Below are 20,986 nucleotides of genomic sequence, written 5' to 3'. Positions count from 1 at the left end.
AAGAGGCAGCTTGGTTTGTTTCCGGCCAATTGGAAGAGTTGTCCAGGAGAACGGTCAATGATATCAATCAAATGTTTCCGATGTGGCCAATAGGGTTGAGCATCTGAATATCTGGCACTGGCCCCTCTCCCTCGAGCAAAGGCCCCTGCATTGACCAAGCCTAAGAAACCACTGCAGACACCCACAGAAAAGGGGACATTTCTCTGCCAAGGTGTTGAGGTTTCTCCTCCCCCGGAAAGGAAGGAAGGAACTTAGGCTCAGGAAGCCCCACTGCTGGCAGAAGGTGGCAGCAATAATGACAGCGAGGATGAACCCAGGGTAAATAAAGCCATCCGTCCGTTCACTATTATGTCGAGAGTAGTAGTGCCCAAGATGGGAGCCCAGGGCGAAATAGAGCTAACACAGGTTGCACCTGGTGCCTAATCAGCCTCCCCTCTGTCAGAAGCTAGGCAACCAAACGAGGCCCCTAACTAACCCCATACGCTTCAAGCAAGTCCCAATGGGTCATTAATCGAGGAGCCCCCGACACCCTTGTCACTGAGCCTGTGTAGTTAGAGATGGGCTGCCACTGTGAGCTTATCCGGTTCTTGGTGGCACCAAAAATTTCTGAAATGGTCATCCTGGGACTGGCATGGCTGGACAAGTGGGATCCGGTAAGATGGTTACCGGAAAATAAAACTGGCACTAGGTCGTCTCCCTCCTCCTAGCCCTGCAGGGGAAAGTTCAGGCAGTCAGCTAGAGGGCAAAAAAGCAGCTGCCACCTTAAGAGTCACAGCTGGGAAGCCCCCAGATTCCCAAAGAATACGGTGACTTGGCTGAAGTGTTCAGTGAAGAGGAATGCAATGCCCTACCCGCCTCACCACCCCACAAACTGTGCAATAGAATTTGTGCTAGGAGCCAAACTGCCCCAGCCAAAGATGTACTCCATGACCCCAAGAGAGATGACAGAATTAAGAGATTACATCAACACTAACTTGGCCCCAGTATTCATACAGATGGGTCAATAAGATTATGCATGGATTTTAGAGGAATTAATGCAGTATGCATGGAAAACATCTACCCACTGCCCCTCATGAAGGACATGCTAGCTAGCTCATTTAGCGCAAGGGAAACTGGACCCGTGAGAGACATACTACTGAGGGCAAATAAAGGAGGGCAACAAGTGGAAAACTTTAACTTTAAAACTAAACCTTTAACTGTCCTTTAAGGCAGCTTTCAATTCAAAATGATGCCTTTTGGAGTACAAGGAGTCCCTGCTATCTTTATGCAATTAATAAATGAGGTGCTACATGAGCACCTGTATAAAGGAGTCCTCGTGTATTTGAACAACATTCTCATTTTCACTGAAACCCTAGAAGAACACGTTAAACTGGTGCACCAAGTCTGAAAAAAACTCATGGCTAGCTATATGCAAAGCTGTCAAAATGCAAATTCCACAAGGCTAGCCTGGACTACCTAGGCTACCGAGTGTCAAACGAGGGAGTAGAAATGGACCCAGCTAAATTTAAAGTGGACTTAGATTGACAACCCTCTCTCACTCGAAAACAGCTTCAGAGCTTCTTGGGATTTGCTAACTTCTACAGGCATTTCATCCCCTCCTTTCCTGAAATTGCCCTGCCCACCACTGAGCTATTAAAAGCTGGAGGGGACCAGTGGTGGGATTCAATTTTTTTTACTACCAGCTCTATGGGAGTGGCTTATTTGGTGGGTATGCTTGGTGATCATGTGAGTGGGTGGGTATGGCTTGGTGGTCATGTGACTGGATGGTCATGTGATGGTAGGCATGCTTGGTGGTCATGTGACTGGGTGGTCATGGCCAGCTCAATGTCACTCAGGTCAAGGGGTGTGTCGCCTGGCTCCTCCCCTCCCAGCCATTCCTTGTCCCACCAACCTCAACGTATCTATAGTTCTGTAAAAATATTGTTCACCTTTTTTCAACTTTATTATCTACGTACTATAGATGTACTTTCATGGACCATTTCCATTTCATGGAAATGGCTCACATGCTTTGCCCAAGAGTTTAGCAACAGGCTTTTAAGGGGCTGCTAGAAATGGGGGGGGGAATGTATTTTCCAAAACACCAGAAGGCAAACAAGAAGCAATGGATGGAAACTGAACAAAGAGAGAATCAACCTAAAACTAAGGAGAATTTTCCTGACAGTGAGAACAATTAATCGGTGGAACTGCTTGCCACCAGAAGTTCTGGGTGCTCCAACACTGGAAGTTTTAAAGATGGAACAGCCATTTCTTTGAAATGGTATAGGTGTCCCCCCAAAGGTCCCTTATATGTGTTATTCTATTATCCTGACACCTTTCTCAGGACCTCTACTCAGAGTTGGCATCCTCAGTTTTCCTGCCTGAGCAGGGGGTTGGACTAGAAGACCTCCATAGTCCCTTTCAACGCTGTTAAACACATGTATTTATGCTCTGAACTATAGCCATTGAATGCACATATTGTAAACCTTGAAAAATACCTGGGCAAAAGAAAGGCAGTAAAATCGCTATAGGTGTAGTGACAGAGCGAAATATTAATATATGATAAATAATGGAACAATTAAAAATAGTAGCACAGAGTTTTCTCTCTCTGTGTCAGCCTTCAAGATTTTCTCCCTTTGCTTTGCATCTTTCGGCTGTCATAAGTAACGGGGGAGGAGGGGGAATGATTATGGGAAGCGAGTTGGAGGTATAAGCTGTGGCGGGGTACATTCTTGCTTAGGTTTCTATCCTATGCTATGCGCAGCTGCAGCTCTTTATCAAAATAGGTCAAGGTCAACGGACAGAGGCCTCATCACCGCCTGGAGATGCCCACATGATGATATACACAACTTTTAATTGGATGAGCCAATTGAACTATTGGGGGGGGGGAATGTTGCCATCACTTTGTATATGTGATTTACGCGCCCATTTTCTCAGATTCAGAATTCTTTTGTTGCTACCATTTGATTTCCAGTAAAAGGTATCTTTTCTCTGATTAACGGAGTCTAAGTATTTCTTTCTTGGATTTTGAATGGAGCACCATTTGACACCCTCCCTTCCTATTTCTTTTTCTTTCTCTGACTTCTCTCTTCATTCCTTCCTTCTTTCTCTCACATATGCATCGCATACCTTCTCCCCCTTCCTATTTTTCTTTAATTCTTCCTCTTTTGCTTTTCTTCTCTCTCACACGCACACCTCTCCTTCCTTTTCTTCTTCCTTTCTTGCTTTTTCTTCCCCCTCTCACACACACTACGCACTCTCTTCCCCTTCCTATTTCTTCTCTTCCTTTTCTTGCTTTCTTTTCTTCTCTCTCTCTCTCACACACACCACTCTCTTCTTTCCTTTTTTTCCTTCTTTCTTTGTCTCTCTCTCTCTCACACACACAGAGACCTAGTCTGAGACGGACTGCTCTGGCGAGCTCTGGCAGCCCCAGGAGATCTGCCTGCTCTCCTCATTGCAGCACCTCCACTGCCACTCGCTTCTCCCGGGGGTTGAAAGGAAGCAAGTGGCAGGGGCAGTGCTGCTATGGGAGGCAGCCCCGGGACATCCGCCCTCCCTCCCAGAGAGCTGCGCCATGGCCGCCACGTGGTAGGGAGCGCTGGGAGAGCACCGTGTGGCCGCTTAGCCAGCCAGCTGATCCCAGGGACAGTAGGGAAAGGCAGCTAGCTAGGCCGCAGCCAGCGCCAGCGCCTGGGATGGGGCTATGCAGGTGGGAAAGCCAGCCAGCTGAACAGTGGGGACGGGGGACGGGGGGCTCGGCAAGTTCCAGGGACGGTGGGGGGCTAGTGCGACTCGCAGGCTTACCCCTGAGCAGGAAGATCAGGGCTGCTCAGTTGGGGCGCAGGCACCACATGGGAAGGCAGGTTAAAGACAAACCACAAGGACCCAGGGTGCCACATAGGTGAGGAGCAAGCATCAGGGGGCGGGGTGAGCGAGTGGCGACTGGGTTGGGGGCAGGGCCAGCCAGAAGTCACTACCGATTCGGCGACCCACGCCAAATCATCACTGCAGGTTCGCCTGAACCAGTGAGAACCGGCTGAATACTATCACTGTTCCACATGCAGCGAACTAATGTGTGAACTGCTTTGCAAATCATCTAGCACAAGCTGGATGGCCTGTTCCTATCTTAGGGTGGCCATAGGAGAGGACATGTTCAAGGCACCAGGTCGTAAAGCAGCTCTTCCTTACGCCCTCCGCCTCTGGATGCAGGCCCACTCGGTTACTGGGCTGACTTACTGGGAGATGGGTTTGGCCTCAGCTATCCTGGAGGGGGGGGGAGACACGTTCCTGGGGCCTTCCTAGCATCCCATGGCCTCCTTCCGAAGCCTCTGGGGCGTGGCAGAGGGGACTTGCGCCCCACCCTCCTGGAGGAGGTTTATAGCAGCTGAAGAACAAGAGCAAAGAGCGGTTTTAGCATTTGGAAAGAGACTCCGCCATTGAAGAAAAGAGACAGCCCTTCCGAGGTTCAAGGTTGGTTTATTTATTTTTTTACTCAACTGCAACTCTGCCTAGGGCAGAACAAAAGGGAGAGCGATCATCACCAAAGCAGCCTCGGCTTAGAAAACGTTTCATTAACAACTACGACTCTTGTAATTTACAAGTGTGCAAAGTTGTAAGATTATACGTGATTACTAAAAAGCATTTTGCTTACTAATGCGAAGCACCACAATTCTGTGATGGATCATAATTAACCAGGTAAAACAGGGTTTCTTTGGCCGTGTGGCCTCATCAGCACATAGTGCTGGCATGGCTGACCATCTCCAGGGCGCTTGCCAGGGAGAGCCGCAGGGCCGGGTGGCGTGGCCAGCTGCCCACGGGGACTTCTGCTGCCCGGCTTCTCCCCCAAGCAGCAGCTCCTGGGACGACTTCAGCATCAGCTACTCCAAAGAACCACTTGAGAGACCGATGCAATGTGCATCAACCGATCAACTGAGCCCGGCCTGCAAGTCAATCACTTATCTTTAAAAAGGGCAGGACCGGGAACAATTGTTGCAAATTCATTACCGAAGGATCTGTAACTGCCCGTCCTGGACTTACCAATCCTCAAGACTGAGCTGATAGAAAAAGATAAGCTAAACACCCCCCCCCCCCCCCCCCAAGTTTCCAGTGGGCCTTTCTACAACCACTGACAAAGTGGTGGAGTTGTCTTCAGTCAGCAAGCAAGCAAGTTGCCCCAAACAGCTGACGCTAAAGAGGTTCCCCAACAGTTTATTAAAACAAGTCTCTTTCCTGGAGACCCTCCTGGCTTCCCATTAATGCATTTTGCGTTTAGCCTTGGGATTTGTGACATCTGAGCTTAAGATATAAACTTGTTTATAATGCTAAGATGCATTTTCAGCACGGCTGCTCCATCTCCAGGCAGCAGCCACAACCCTCCGAAGAGAGTATCAGGCGCCCTGCATGCGGGACTTGCCTGCCGCCAGCAGCACTAGAGGAGGAGGAGAAGGGGTGCAGAGCGCCCCAATGGCTTGTTCCAGGAGAGAAGAAATAACACGGAGGCCTAGGAGAGTAGTAATACAGAACTTTGGGGAACAGAAATGACAGCTGAATTTGGGCTTGAAACGAAGGTTTTGCTTCACAACCCAAGAAGGTTCTAAACTAAGGGAAAGGAGACCGCTGGACAATCACCCCCAAACCTGGGTAATGGACCCCAGAACGGTTTTCCAATTCTGCAGTGAGGAGAGACCACCACGGTCCCCACTGGGCTGCTGTCTGCCTCGGGCTGAAGAAGGAAGAATTTCCTGGCCCCCTGTCAACAGGGCAGACAGGCTGCAGGTCAGATTCAGTTCATTCCCCACGGTGCCTGGAACTCTTTCCTCCCTCGGATTTCTTCTGTGACCAGCTAGATATCCCCTGGTAGCCATTTGGGGGAACGGCTACGGTTGTAAATCATAGAACCTTCTTCTCTGGCCTGCTCCAGTTCTGGCTGTGCCTGGCCAGAGAGCTTGGGGCTTGCTCCATGTTCCTTTCCATATCAACCCCTTCCGAGCAGCCACTGAAAGGAGCAAAAGACTCACTCAGTGCCAGCAAGGCCTTGCTGCCTGCACTCTGCCCTGGCACAAGCCAGCCAGCCAGCCTTCATGCATCATGAGAAAACGGCTCAGCATTGTGGTTCCCGGGCCGATTTCTTGGCAGGCCTTTTCATCCCCCCTGAGCCACCACCAAGGCTGGTGCCTGCCCTCAAGGGGTGGCCGCTGGACGATGGCCTAAACTGCAGGCAGCAAAGGACGTTCTGCCCCGGCCCCACCCCTAGAGTTGGGCGTCCCCTCTCCAGCCGTGTCACACCCCAGGGTGTTGTGTCTTGTACGTGAGGATCTCGGCAGCCAGCTGCTGAGGGTCCAAAAGGTGTGGGAAGCGGCTCATGACGGTGTCCACCAGGTGAGGATGGAAGATCCCACAAAGTTTGAGGTGCACCTTCGTACGCTCTTCTGCAAAGCTGTCCGGGGTGGCCCAGTGGCGTGAGGAGTCCTCGTAGGCCAGGCAGGGAGCCCTCGGCAGGTCTTGGCACATGGCAGGCCCCGGGTGGTACGGCTCAGACCAGTACTCACGCCCGGGGCCCAGAGAAGCACTGGTGGCCACCTCGTAGCCAGGAAAGGAGTGCGGAGCGACCTGGCCAGACGGGGAAGACAGGAAGCTCTGAGGCACGTACTGGCTGTACCTCCTGGATTCTGGGCTGAGAGGGATGCGATAGGCAGGCCCCTGCCCCCTGCAGCTGCTCCCGCCCCCAGGCGGCTCCTGCTGGGCCCACTTGACAGGACCGGGCCACATCTCAGAGAGCTGGCTCTCAAGGGAGCCGAGGCCCGAGTCAAGGTGGTCTTGGGAGACATGGGGAAGGGAGTCCCTGGGAGGCTGCTGGTACTGATCTGAACTCCTGTAACGGTGGCCCTTCCGGGCTGGGAGGAAGACGGGCGACATGTCTCCATGCCTAACGTGGTGGGCAGAGCTCGTCTTCTCAGCCAAGGCCTTCTGCAGGGGAACTGTCTCACTCTCCGCAGGGGCAGAGGCCCAGAACTCCCCGTAGGGAGGCCTCCAGCTACTCCTCTCCTCCTTGGTGGCTGGCACAGCCCTGGTGGGGGAGAGCCCGGCATTGGCCCGGAGCTCATCGGCAACAGAGCGCTGCAGCTGGTGTGGCCGCTCAGGGTGGTAGAACTTGCACTTGATTCCGTAGGTGCACTTCTTGCCTGCAAAGAGAAAGGGGGAGCTGTGTGACAGGCGTCCTCCGCCCCAAACCCTTCAAGCTGCTCTGCCTCAAGCAGAGGCGAGGGGCCTCACCATAGGGGCACTGCTGCTTCTTGTGCTCGGGCATTGCTGGGGTCTTCCTCAGGAAATTATCCAGGCTGGGCCCATGGCGTCCCAAGGGGTCATCGGGAGGCATGAACCTGGGGAGCAGAGGAACCACATCCATCAGGAGCTGCAGGTGCTCAGGCCAGGCCTAGCCCTTCCCAATCTGCCAGGGCCACGGCAGTGCGTGCCATCAGGCTGGGAGTCCCGCCAACGCCAACGCCTCCTGAAAGGCTGGCTAGAAGGGAGGAACCTAGGGGGCCTGGGAAGCTCGGCAGAGATTCGGGAGACTCTGCTGGGCATTGTCGGAGTCTATTCATGAACTGGAATAGAGCGTGCTAACAAGGTCAGCCAAGGAATAGGCACAGCAACTAAGTCAGCCAATGAGGACTGTTTGGAAACTGAAACTGGAAGTAGCCTAGGCATGGGGTTCTGTATTAAGCTCTGCAGCTCTGTTGAGCTCTGAGTCTGTCTGTTCAGAATGAAACCGCTTCTTTCCTCTGCTGAACTAAAAACTGCTGAACTAAAAACTTTCTTTCCTCTGCTGAACTAAAAACTGCTGAACTCAAGTGAAACTGATGTCTGTTTCTGAGCTGCTGAAGTTACTTGCAACATGTTTCTACCTGAGTTTGCTCCATGTTGGAGAAATCTACAACTGGTTTGTAAAATCTGCTTGTTACGATTATAAAGACAAGCATCAGCCATCTGTGTTGATTTTTCTGGCGCTGAACTAACGCTGCAGAACTCTGAATAGGCAACGGTGTCGGCTCAAGCTGAAGAAGCAGGCGGGCTGCAAATTAGAAGGGCGCTAGGACAGCCAGGGACTTCAGAATTCTCAGGCATAGCCTTGGGGGTTGCTCTTCACCCCCCGCCCCCCCAGAACCCTGGCCAGCCGCATGGCCCACCTCCCGCCTTCCCCAAGACCAAGGACTTACTTGTCATTGACAAAGGAGTACATCAGCAAGCGTTCTTCAATGAACTTCTTCCACTCTGGCCGTTCTGCTTGCAGGTCCCGGTAGACATCGTTGGAGACCACAATACCGTCTGACTCCCAGGCCAGCTTCACAATGAAGCGGTCATCGTAGCAGACCACTCGCTTGCCTGCCACTCGCCGGGAAGGAGTGAACACGAGGATGTTCTTCTTCTCCAGGTCATGGAGGATGTGCTGGTCTGCAGGAAGAGGGGGGTGAAGTCATCCCCACTGAAGCTTCTTACAGAGGAACGATCAGGTGGCCAAGCTGGGGGTGCCCCAAAGAGCCCCTTGGCAGGAAGAAGCCCTTGGCTGATCTCAAGGTGTGGTCTGCCAAATCATGCCCTCCCTCTCTTCTAGTCCCGTAATGGCAAGCCTAGGGCACGCGAGCCTAGCCAAACTTACCTGCACTGTGCCTGGGTGTGCCTCCCGGCTGATTTACGGCCCAATTGAGGCCATTTTCGCCCTCCCAGAGGCTGTTGGCAAGCCTCTGCAGCCTCAGGAGGCTGAAAAATGGGCCTTCCGGAAGTACCAGAAGTGCTGAAATGGGCCTGTTTTCAGCCTCCCGAGGCTGCAGAGGCTGGCCACGAGTCCCTGGGAGGGCGAAAACAGCCTCAAACGGAATGAAAATCAGCTGGGAGGTGTGTGAATGTGCAGTGCAGGTAAGGCGACAGGGCAGGGATGTTGCACGTGCATGCATGGGGGGCACATTGCATTGTGGGTGTTGGCACACGTGTGCGCTTTTGGCACACCACAACAAAAAGGTTTGTCACCGCTGTTCTAGTCTTTCTTGTTGGCCTAGACGTCCCTCCTCCTCTTCCATGTTTTCTTCCAGACGCTGCTTCCCATAGCTTTGCTCTTAATTTAAATGTCTAAACGCGACTATGCTTTAGAGCCGGGGCTGCAACCTTGGCAACTTTAAGACTTGTAGACTTCAACTCTCAGAATAGCTGGCTGAGGAGTTCTGGGAGTTGAAGTTCACCAGTCTTAAAGTTGCCAAGGTTGGAGACCCTGCTTTAGAAGGTCAAGAATACAAATCAATCCCCTAAAAATGCTGTAGCCTTTTTTAAAAAAAAAAAAATCTGCAAACACGACTTTTGCCATTAGAAGCTGTCAAGCGTTCAGGTGATAAGACTTCCAGAAACAGGGCTGTCTACTTGAGTGATGCCCACAGTCTTCCCTGATGCTTTGGCCAGCAGCAGCATTCGGGGAGCGGCCTCTTAAAGCCAACGAGAAGCAAAAGTCCCACCAGAGGGATAAGAAGCGGCATGTCCCACCTCGGTCAAGTACCTCCCCCTCCTAAGAGAGAGGCACCACTAGCCTGCGTCAATGCAGGATGGGCAGCTGCCCAAGGCCACCTTGTTACCTGTAATGGCGACATCAGAGCGTGGATGCTCTTTCCTCCAAGACGGGACGAAGACTGTGACATCCTTGTGTCCACGATCCAGAAACCAGTTCACAGCCAGCTGGATGCCTCGGCAGGAGAAGCTGTCTTTGTTTCCGTGGCTGCAAAGGAAAGAGACTTGCAGGTTCAGAGGGCTTCCCTGCTTGATCTCGTAGGCAGGCCTTGCGCAGCCATAAGTGAGGGGTAGCCTTTCCAAAGGGTCCCGCGAGTTAATGCTTCACTGCTGCCCTTCTGCCATTCACAATCAAGCTAAGTTGGCTCATGGGTGGAGAGAAATCTGGGTCCAGATTCATTCAACCATGCCAGAAAATGGACTCTGATTGTAACAGGATAACAAAGTAACAGGGTTGGAAGGGACCTTGGAGGTCTTCTAGTCCACCCCCCTGCTCAAGCAGGAGACCCTATACCATTTCAGACAAATGGCTGGCCATTCTCTTCTTAAAAACCTCCAGTGATAGAGCACTTCTGAAGGCAAAGCTGTTCCACTAGTTAATTGTTCTCACTGTCATGAAATTTTCTCCTTTGTTCTAGGTTTCTTCTCTCCTTGTTTAGTTTCCATCCAAGGCAAGTCTTGCCCTCTGGTGCTTTGGATAATAGATTGACTCTCTCTCTAACTTAGAGAGAGTGTGGGAAAGATTCCATGGGTGAGAATCCTGAAGGAAAAACAAGCAGCTTGGGAAATTTTGAAAAGTGAGATTATAAACTCCTCGTCTAACATAATACCAGTGAAGAAGACAAATAACAGCTCTCAGAAGAAACTAGCAGGGCTGCATAAAGAGCACTCTGATAAATTGAAAGACAAAGAGGGCAAGTATTAAAAGGGGAAAGAGAGCCACATACCTGAGGCAGAATATCAGCAAATAGCCGGAGCCTGCAGAGATGAAGTGAAGAAAGCCAAGGCTCATAATGAACAAAGGCTTGGGGCAAAAGTAAAAAGATAACAAAAAAAGTTTCTTCTAAAATGTTAAAAAGAAGGAAAAAGTTAAGGAAACAATTGGTCCATTGGTGGGAGAAAGTGGCAGGAAGGTGACAAGCAACAGGAAGAAAGCAGAACTACTTAACCTGTTTTTTGACACCTGTCTTTCCACAAAGAGAAAAAACAGTCCAACCTACCAAAAACAGCACCACAAAAAAAAAAAAAAACAGAATAGGAACACAAGTTAAAATAGGGAAGAAAATGGCAAGTGAGCACCTGTTTACCCTAGACGAGTTCAAATCAACTGGACCGGATGGATTACACCCCAAGGTTCTGAAGGAACTGGCAGACGAGATCTCAGAACCACTGAACTATATCTTTTAAAGATCCTGGAGCACTGGGGAACTATCAGAGGACTGGAAAAGGGCTGATGTACTTCCCATCTTCAAAAAAGGAATAAAAATGGATCCAGGAAACTACAGACCTATCAGCCTGACCTCAATACCAGGAACAGATAATCAAGAAGCAAATCAGCAAACACTTAGAAGCAAACAAAGTAATAACCAAAAGCCAACATAGGTTTGTCAAAAAGAGATCATGCCAGACAAATCTTACCATATTCTTTGACAAAGTGACAAAATTAGTGGACCAGAGGAATGCTGTCAATATAATTTACTTGGGCTTCAGACCATAACCTACTACTTGATAAGATAGAAAATGTGGGTTAGACAGCATCACCACCAGATGGATTTGTAACTGGCTAACCAAGCATACTCAATATGTAGCCCTCAATGGAACTGCATCTACATGGAAGGAAGCATGCAGTGGGGTACCGCAAACCTCTGCTTTAGGCCCAGTACTCTTCAACATCTTCATCAATGATTTAGATGAGGGGATATAGAGAGAACTCATCGAATTTGCAGATGACACCAAGCTGGCAGGAATAGCCAACACTCCAGAAGATAGGCTTGAGATACAGAAGGATCTTGACAGATTTGAACATTGGGCGCTATCTAACAAAATGAAATTCAATGGTGAAAAAAAGTAAGGTTCTACATTTAGGCAAGAAAAATCAAATGCACAGGTACAGTATCTGTGATACCTTGCTCAATAGTAGTAGCTGTCAAGAGGGATCTCGGAGTCCTAGTGAACAACCATTTAAATATGAGCCAGCCGAGTGCTGCAGCTGCCAAAAAAGCCAACACAGTTCTAGGCTGCATTAACAGAGGGATAGAATCTAGATCACGTGAAGTGTTAATACCACTTTATAATGTCTTGGTAAGGCCACACCTAGAATACTGCATTGTTTTAGTTGCCATGATGTAAAAAAGAGGTTGAGACTCTAGAAAGAGTGCAGAGAAGAAAAACAAAGAGGATTAGGGGGCTCGAGGCTAAAAACATGAAGAATGGTTGCGGGAATTAGGAATAACTAATCTAATGACAAGAAGGACTAGAGGAGACCTGACAGCAGTCTTCCAGTATCTCAGGGGCTGCCCCAAAGAAGAGGGAGTCAGAGTCCAGCTATTCTCCAAAGCGCCTGAGGGCAGGACAAGAAGAAGCAACAGGTGGAAACTAATCAAGAAGAGAAGCAACCCAGAACTAAGAAGAAATTTCCTGACACTTAAAACAATAAATCAGTGGAACAACTGCCCTCCAGAAGTGGTGAATGCTCCAACACTTAGCAAGAGATTGGATAACCACTTGTCTGAAATGGCATAGGGTTTTTCCTGCCTAAGCAGGGGGTTGGACTAGAAGACCTCCAAGGTCCTTTCCGACTCTGTTATTCTATTCTGTTCTGTTCTAGTCTAGTCCTTATTCTAGTCCTATTCTCTATCCTATCCTATTCCTTATCCTATTCCTTATCCAATCCTATTCTTTGTGGCAGCCCCGAATCATATCCTCCCTAGCGCTCCTTGTCACTAGACTAGGCACACCTAATTCCAATTGTCTTAGATGAATGATAAACCTACAGGGAAAAACACTGTGTTCTTGAAAACCACTGTGGCCTTCTCACCTATCCCTACCTGTTTTACCTCTTCCCCTCCTCTTCAGCCTGGAGGGCTGTTCTGCTGACCCTCCCTTCGAGATGCGTGGGAGGCGCCCTCACCTCCTTCCCCACTCCCTTTTCTTTCACAGCTTTCTGCCTCTCTTCCCAGGTGCCAAGACCTTCTCTTGGTTCCAGGGGGGCTAGCCCTCTCTCTCCTCGGGGGCCCCTGCTAAATCCCGTGGGAGGCCAGGCTGATAAGGGAGCACACTGCAAACTTTTTGCTAGGGTGTAGGAAGCCCCCCTTTGCCTTTTAGCTGGTCGTGAGAAATATATGAATATAAGGAAGTGCTTTCAATTATTTATGATTCAGAGCAGCATAATGTTGTGAATAGGCTTGCATTACGGGATGGTTTAGGAGAATATGGAGGAATGTGGAATGCAGTAAGAACCACAAAGCGTGGCTGGGATTGAAGGGAAGTGGCTCAGTGCCGGCTGAGAGGGAGACGAGGAGGACTTGGCATTTGGAAAATGTGAAAGGTGTGTTTGGGGTGGCTCTGAGGTGTGTTAGCTGTGGATGTATTTTTTCCTAGGCTGAGAGCCTGAGTATGCGAATAGAAATGTGATGCCCTTATCACAATGTTCTCATTGAAAGAATGAATAAAGATGGAACTTGAAAACAAATGTTTGAGTCAGGATCCTGAGAAAAGGTGAGATTCTTGAGGAGAACGAGAAGTTTGAGGCACAAAAGGCAACACCCCAAGGGGGTCTATTGGCAAACTAGAAAAAAAATTGGAAAAACATCAGCAGATGATGTTGACATAGAGCAGTTCGGTTTCCTTCCTTGTTTCTCTTTATCTCCTGCTTTTAATCGCCTTTTCTCCCTTGTTTCTCAGCCACTTTTTGCATCGTGTTACTTACTCTAAAAGACCTTCCCTCCAGGCAAATGCAGCTTCATTTCTGACAATGTATCTGCTAAATACTTGGGGAAAGGGTTGAAGACCTCCCAATTCTCCACGGTTACCTGAAGATCCTCTTCTGCCAGAGAGATGCCTTGTCCCCCTCTGGCAAAGAGAAGGGAACTCCAAAGCCCCTCTATACCATCCCATAGTTTCTATCCTCTTCAGCATGACAGCGCAAGCCCTTTGCATGTGTGCAGTTTTACTTTCAGCAGTAAAACTGCTTTTCTACTCTCCTAAAACTACTTTTTCACTCTCCTATCTCTTTGACAACTGCCAGAAAACAATGGCACTGCAATTTAAAAAACCAAGAGCTGTTCTGAAATGAGAGTTTTACTGGAAGATACAAGCGGTTTGTTACGAAGTTTGACAGGGCTGGGTGTAGCTGCAGCAGGTCCTTCCCCGCACTGCCTCCAAAAGTGCCCCCCCGCCCCAACTGTTCTGTCCACCCCTGCTAGTCTCCCTACTCAAACCCCTCTCTGGAAAGATAAGTTAATGTTCCGTGTCAGCACCAATAAGATGGCCAAAGCAATAGAGGAAGGAAAGGTCTGAACCGCAGAAAGAAGGGCTGCCATCTGGAGGAACTGAGCCTCAGGGCTTAGTTCACACAGAGCCAGCTCTGCAAGTCCATTTAAAACCAGATAACAGATAATCAGTGTTGGAAGGGACCTTGCAGGTCATCTAGTCCAATTCCCCGCCCCTCCCCCCGGCGCTCTACACCATTTCTGAGAGATGGGAGTCCAATCTCTTCTTAAAAGTCTCAAGTGATGAAGCTCCCACAACTTCCGAAGGCAACTTCTGTTCTATGGGTTGATTGTTCTCACTGTCAGAAAGTTTCTTAGTTCTAGGTTGAATCTCTCCTGGATCAGTTTCCATCCATTGTTCCTTGTCTGGCCTTCAGGTGCTTTAGAAAATAGCTTGACCCCCTCCTCCTCTCTGGGGCAGCCCCCCCCAAATACTGGAAGACTGCTATCCTGTCTGCCCTGGTCCTTTCTCTTCACCAGACTAGCCAGGCCCAGTTCCTGCAACTGTTCTTCATATGTTCTCGTCTCCAGCCCCCTAAGGGAACCAGGAGGACTTTCCCTGACGGGTGGAGTGACTCCCGTCTCATTAAAGCAGCTCCTGGGATGAGACCAAACCTTGCACATCACCAGTCCTCACGGCAGTTTTTCCAGTCAAAGGCTCATCATGGTCCCACTCGAAACTCCTTTCAGCTTCATCCAAACGAAAAACTCCTTCCCTTCACACGCCCCACCATCCTTTCCCCACACAACACAAAGCTCCTAATTCCTACAGAAAACCCCTAGAGCAAAACTGGTTTTGCCAGCAGTCGCTTCTTAGCTGGACTACTACACTGCACACTAGATGGGGCTGCCTTTGAAAATCACCCATGCCCAGTGCCGGGCACTTCAGAGTTTGCCCCCATTGCCCCCCCTTGCATGAATTGCCCTGGATCCTGCATGACTCAAGGTGCTGGTCATCCCTTCCCCCAGAGTATACCTGCCAGGGGTAGCATGCTCCGGGTCCCTTTCCTCAAAGGCTACTATCTGCTGGAACATTAGAGGTGCACCTTCTTGGTAGCTGCCTGGACTTTTGGAATAACCTCCTCCTGAGATGGGCCTTATCCTTTTTAGTTTTCTGGAAGGCTGTAAAAACTTGGCTCTTCCCTTAAGCCTTGGACTGGGAGGGGTTGAATGGGGGGCTGGGAGTGGCCAGTGAATGCCTGGTGGGGAAGGGTCTGATATGCTTTTATATCAGCTCCTCTCAAGTACTGGAAGACAGCGGTCACGTCACCCCCTAATCCTTCCCTTCAGTCGCCCACACATACCCAGTTCCCCCAACCCTTCGTCACGCATGGAAATCACAGAAAATACTTGTAGCTGGAAGGGCATGGGCGTGTCTGTGAGCTCATGCGCCCTCCTATTGCGCGCACGCCCTGGGATGATGTGGGCTGGGCCTGAGAGCCTCCTGCCTCCTATGCGCCCACCGGGATGGGATGGGCCGGAGAGACGTTTCCAGGACAGCCATGCAGGCCAGATCTGATCACATTGCGGGCTGATCCGGGCCACGGGCCTTGAGTTTGACACCCCTGGCTTAGAGCAAGCAGGAGAACATCCCTTGCCCCTGGGTGAATGTTTAATGCCAGTTCTATCCTAGCAGCACCCAATTTAACATGCAGTTCACACAGATCAAGTGAAAGAAATGGCAAGGCTGGCACTTGCTCCTCAGCCCCCCAGGGCTCTTCTCAGAGGGAGGGCTGTTATGAAGGTTAGTCTTTTAGTCGGAAGTTGTGGTTGCTCCATCACTGGAGGCTGTTAAAAAAGAGAGACCGGACAGCCACTTGTCTGGAATGGCATAGGGTCTCCTGCTTAGGCAGGCGGGTTGGACTAGAAGACCTCCAAGGTCCCTTCCAACTCTGTTATTCTGTTAGTTCCTGGGTCCAGCGTTAGAAAAAGCAGCAGTGAAATCAGGAAGGGGAGACTACAGCTCCCGTTGCTACTTTTCCTGAAAAGCAGCCCCTCCACAAAGCTCCCCAGCCACCCAGGCCCTTCCTGCCCCACCCCAACGCCCTGAAAGTGCCGTGCAGGATGAGCAAGGAATACCAGGGACAGATCTTCTCCCACGTTTCCCCGTTCTCAGCCGAAGAGAAAAAGGTCCAAGTAGTTCACCTGATGTGGCAACAGACATGAGAAATCCCTGTAGGAGGAAGTCGGGCACAATTGCGCTCTACACGCCCCTCCGAGATTTGCATAAACCTGCCAGAGTATTATCTAAGCAAGGGTGAATCGGTGAGGAACTGTTTTGTCACCCCACTCATGCAGGAAGCAGCCTGTAAAAATTCCCCTTCGTTTCCCCGCCTCCCCCACCCCTTGAAGAGAGAGGGCTCAGAAACTCCGTCTCTGTTGCTCCAGGCACTGCTCAGAACCGCCCTCCCTTTCCCAGAAAGTGCCCTCTGGCTGGTATTTACGGCGGGAGAGCAATTGGGCTTATCTCAAACACGGCAAGGAAAGGGCAGAGGTCACAATGCTGGCTGGCCTCTCCCCACGGGGCAGGCGACCAGGCCTGGGCGCCAAGAGCAGAATTAGGGCTCGCTTGTCTTTTTCCTGCTATCTGGGGGCGGTCCGGATTTCTGCAGCCCCCACCCCCTCCCCCCGCCCGCCAGCCTCGTGGGATCAGTTGGTGATAGGAGGAGGCTTGCCAGGTGGGTTGGAGGTTCGGCGCTTAACCCAGCTGATGGCGGCGCTAGGGAGGGGGCACAACATCTTCCAGCACCCTAAGGGCAAACCCCCCGCTTCAGCAGCTAGAGCTCAGGCTAAAGGTTCATGAATCCTTGCCCTTTCGTGTACAGGAAGTCCTCGACTTTCAACAATCCACTTAGCGACCAAACTTTACAACAGCACTGAAAAAAGTGGCCTAGGATCGTTTATCACACTTGCGGTCATTGCAGCATCCCCCTGGTTCCATGATCAAATTTCGGACGCTTGCCGACTGACTCGGGTTTATGAAGGTGACAGGGTCCCAGGGTCAAGGGCAGCCTTCTGGCAAGCAAAGCCAATGGGGGAAGGCAGATTCATTTAACAACCGGGTTACTCACTTAACAACTGCAGTGACTCACTTAACAACTGTGGCAAGAAAGGTCGTAAAACGGGGCAAAACTCACTTAGAACATAAATTTTGGGCTCAGCTGTGCTTGTCAATTGAGGACTACTATATTTCCAACCTGTCTAAGAATCCTGGGACATGGTTGTTCTAGGAAGCAGAGCTTTCACCTCAAAACCAAAATGTGTCCGTCCGTCCCGCTCCCCCCGCTCGCCTCTGTTGGAGCCTCAACCTTTTCAGTTCCCTCTGAGAGGCCAATGGGGGGTAGTGGGAGGCACCTCGGGAGGATGAGAGAAATGCTCCTCCAGGCACTCGGTGCTCGAGTCACGTGCACCTTTAACCTGTGCTGGCTTCCTTCCTGTTTAGATAAGGAAGAATGCCCCTCCCCCCTCCCCCAACAGAGCCAAGGCAGAGCTGCCTGGAACACAAGACTGGTTGCCCAGTCAAGCCGATGTTCACATGCTTCCCCCCCCCCCCCCGCCCCCCCAGCAAAATCCTTCCTGCTTCAGAGACAGAGTGTCAGATCCGTCTATCTGCCATTCTACAATGGAAGAAGAAAGATGCGGGTGGGTGTTTGATACAAGTAATCCTTTTTGATGTAACCTGAATATCTTAAGTCTTGTATTGAATCTGTGTAACTTGCACATGACATGCAACTGTGGGCTGGAGTCGTCTCCTCCTCCTCCCCCGCCCCCAAATTCCTGGAAACTTGTGACCTTGGGAGAAATAGCAAGCGGAGAAGGGGCTATAAAGATTCCAGCTCCTTCCGAAAGAAACTTCCCGGAAAGTTCTTTCCAGCTACGTTCCCAGAAAAGGGGTGGGTGGGGGAAGGAACATGTTGCTTCTTTAGTATTGACCAAATCCACACCGGACAATTGAATGAAACTGAATAACAACGGGATGAAAAACTGCTGGTGACCTTCTACCGCTGCACCACAGAGAGTATCTTAACTTACTGTGCAACCTGTGTATGGTTTGCCAATTGCACAGTGGCAGATAGGAAAGCGCTCCAGAGGGTTAACGTCATTGCCCAGAAGATCATGGGTTGCCCTCTCCCCTCTTTGGAAGAGCTTTACAGCTGCCTTAAGAAAGTTCAAAACATTCTCAAAGATCCATCTCATCCTGGGAACCCTTTTTTTAAACTATTAGCATCTGGCAGACGGTACAGGATAATAAAAACAAGCATAAATAGGCTGAAAAACAGCTTCTATCCCAGGGCAGTAACTCTTTTGAATTCTACTGTATAGTGCAGTGTTAGTGCGGTGTTGGGGGTTTTCGGTTCAATGTGTGGAGTGTGGCAGATGTGTGTTTGTGTTTATTTTCATGGTCATGATGTGCACTGAAGATGGTGTTTGATTTCAGTTGTACAAGGTGCAATGACAATAAAGTAAACTAAACTAAACAAAGGGGAGGGGTTCCAACTCCTTTTATCTAAGCTGCATGCCTGGAAGGGTATCAGACCCTGCTTTGAAAATCACCTGGCTATCTTCCTTTTCAAATACCCAGTTTTCAAAAGTTCATTCTTCTTGTCTGAAGGGGGGTGGGGGAGAGTCTGGGCCTTACACAGAGGGGAATTGCAGAGGATCCCAAGCAGACCTCTCACATGCTCAAAAACCATTTGTCAAATCTCATCACATTGCTTTACAGTATGATCAAAATCCAGCAATCAACCATTATTAAATTCCCAAGAAGATAAAATCACTTATTGCCCCCCCGTAGGGTTACGAAGGAAGGAAGCCAAAGCAGAGACATTATAGGGGGTTCAGTCTCTACCTTCTCCATTGTGCATCCTCCATTGTTTCCCACTCCAGATCAGAACCAGATCCCAAGATCTCTGTTTTCTGAGGGCCGCTCTCACTGGGTCTGCCAAGCCTGAGCCTGGAAGCAGCTCACTCCAAACCAGTTCACCTCCCAAGGCCAAAGCTGCCTCTCTGGGCGCAGCCTGCCCCTTCCTCCTCAAGTTCCTACAGCCAGGGCTCCCCAAACTTTGCCACTTTAAGACTGGTGGACTTCAACCCCCAGAATTCTCCAGCCAGCATAGCTAATAAAGAGTATATGATCATAGGGTTGGGAGGGACTTTGGAGGTCCTCTAGTCCAACCCCTGTTCAAGCCAGGGACCCTATACCGGGGGTCCCCACACTTGGCCACTTTAAGACTGGTGGATTCAAGTCATAGCTGGCTGGAGAATTCTGGGAGTTGAAGTCCACAAGTCCTCAAGTGGCCAAGTTTGGGGACCCCTGCCCTACAAGGATCGAGCACTGTGACGGGGCCTTTGCTTGAACCCGAAGGGTGTGAATCCGCGACCACGCAAGCGGCAGGGCACAGAAGGGCACCCGCTCTAGCGAAGTCCCGAGAACCAGGAGAGAGAGAGGCAAAGGTCGCCCTTCACGAGAGGCCTCGTCCTTACGGTCAGCCCCGCCAAGCCTTTCCCCCCCCCCAACTGCGCCCCAACGCGGAGAGGCGCCCGCCCCGCCATACCTCATGGCCACGTTGCTCCCGTCGATCACAACCGGCCGCAGATGGTCCCCCTCCTGCTCGTCCGGCTGGGCTGGCAGGCTGCTCGAAAGCGGCAGCGGCGGCGGCGGCGGCAGCAGCAGCGCCGCCTCGGAGGCCTCCGGGGCGGGCTCCCTCTCCCTCTCGCCCGGGGCCGCCCCGTGCTTCACCAGCTCCCCGAGGATGGTGTTGGTGTCCGCCTCCGGGCCGTGCTTCCGCAGGGCGCCCAGCACCTCCTGCGAGGAGTAGCCCAGCTTGCGGAAGAACTCCACCTTCCTCCGCCTCTCCGCTCGGCCCCGCTCCGGGGGGCTCCACGGGCCGGACTGGGCGGCCCCGCCGGACTCTCCGCCGCTCTCCAGGCTGTAGCCGCACAGGCTCGGGTAGCCGCTTTCCGGAGGCTCCGCCCGGCCGCGGGCTGAGGGCAGCGAGGACTCGCTCCAGCCGGGGAAGCGCAGGGCGCTCGGCGGTGGCCGGTCCAGGTCCATGGCTGCTTCTCGCGGGCGGCGATCCTCCCTCGCTCACGCCGAGCCTGCCGAGAGAAGCGCGCAACTAGGAGGGCGGCCGAGCCGGGGAAGCAGGCGCGCCCACGGGCCGGGCAAAGGCATCCCGAGGACGGGCCGGGCCTGCCCAGAGTGGCGCTCCGCCAGCAGGCTCGGCAGGAAGCGGGGGAGGGCGCGGCGCTTCCCCGCCCGCTACCCGACCCAGCACGCGGCGCCAAGGCTGGAGGAAGAGGGTTTGCCCGCGGGATACAGTAGGCCTTGCCGACTCGCCCCGCTCGCCCGGAGGGAAGCCCCGCTGACCCCCGAGCCGCCCCGCCGCTTACCGGGCGCCTCCATGGGGGCCGAAGTGTCCCCGTCCGCCTGCGGGGCGCCTCTTTATAGAGCGGCGAGGACTCTCCGGGTGGAGCCTCCGCCGCCGCCGCCGCCCCCTGCACCGCCTCCTCCTCCTCCGGGGCTCGTCGGGGAAGGTCTCCGCGGAAGAGACGGGGCGGCGGTTGGCTGGGAAGGGCCGGCCTGCCTCGCAGGGTTGTTTGGAGGGCGAAGGATGCGGGGCCTGGAGCGCCTTCTCTTGCCTCCCCCTCGCCCTCCCAGGCCTCCCGCAACGGCGCTGGGAACGGCGGCCGAGTTTGCCTACAGCCCTCAGTCCGGGGAAGGGGCTGCACCCACGGGGACTCCCGCCTGAAGGAGCGGCGTCGCCCGGGCAGCGCCCCGAAAGCGCCCTGGAGCTCCTGCCTGGCGGGGCAGGGCGGCCTCGGTCTTTTTCCCCGCCGAGCAGCCCCGGTGAAGGGCTGCGTGGTCGGGGAAACTCTGCCCCTGGGTGGCCGCTGCGGTTTGGCAACCGGCGAAAGGAGCTCTGCCTGCAGGACCAGGGCGAGGCCGCTTATGGACGTGCGGCCTTTGA

At 52.0% G+C, this 20,986-nt stretch overlaps 1 protein-coding gene across 2 annotated transcripts; it reads right to left on the bottom strand.

The window, feature by feature from the left end:
* Positions 1 to 4,432: 4,432 nt before the first annotated feature.
* On the bottom strand, positions 4,433 to 20,526 carry ZC3H12A (zinc finger CCCH-type containing 12A). 2 transcript variants are annotated; one of them, XM_026702720.2, is made up of 6 exons: positions 20,409 to 20,526; positions 19,571 to 20,114; positions 9,594 to 9,733; positions 8,193 to 8,427; positions 7,249 to 7,355; positions 4,433 to 7,157 (listed from the first exon to the last, which is right to left on the bottom strand). In XM_026702720.2, the coding sequence occupies exons 2-6, from the start codon at positions 20,068 to 20,070 to the stop codon at positions 6,256 to 6,258; spliced, it is 1,884 nt and encodes a 627-aa protein (XP_026558505.1). In that variant the 5' UTR covers positions 20,071 to 20,114; positions 20,409 to 20,526; the 3' UTR covers positions 4,433 to 6,255. The 2 variants fall into 2 exon arrangements, with proteins under 2 accessions (XP_026558505.1, XP_087795659.1); XM_087939533.1 differs by lacking the exon at positions 20,409 to 20,526 and having other exon boundaries at positions 19,571 to 20,216.
* Positions 20,527 to 20,986: the final 460 nt, after the last annotated feature.

The sequence above is a fragment of the Pseudonaja textilis genome, chromosome 10, assembly GCF_049901715.1.
Source record: "Pseudonaja textilis isolate UNSWEBS1 chromosome 10, rPseTex1.2, whole genome shotgun sequence".
Lineage (NCBI taxonomy): Eukaryota > Metazoa > Chordata > Lepidosauria > Squamata > Elapidae > Pseudonaja > Pseudonaja textilis.
Note: the sequence above shows the minus strand (reverse complement) of the source record. Positions and strands in the feature narration are given on the sequence as shown.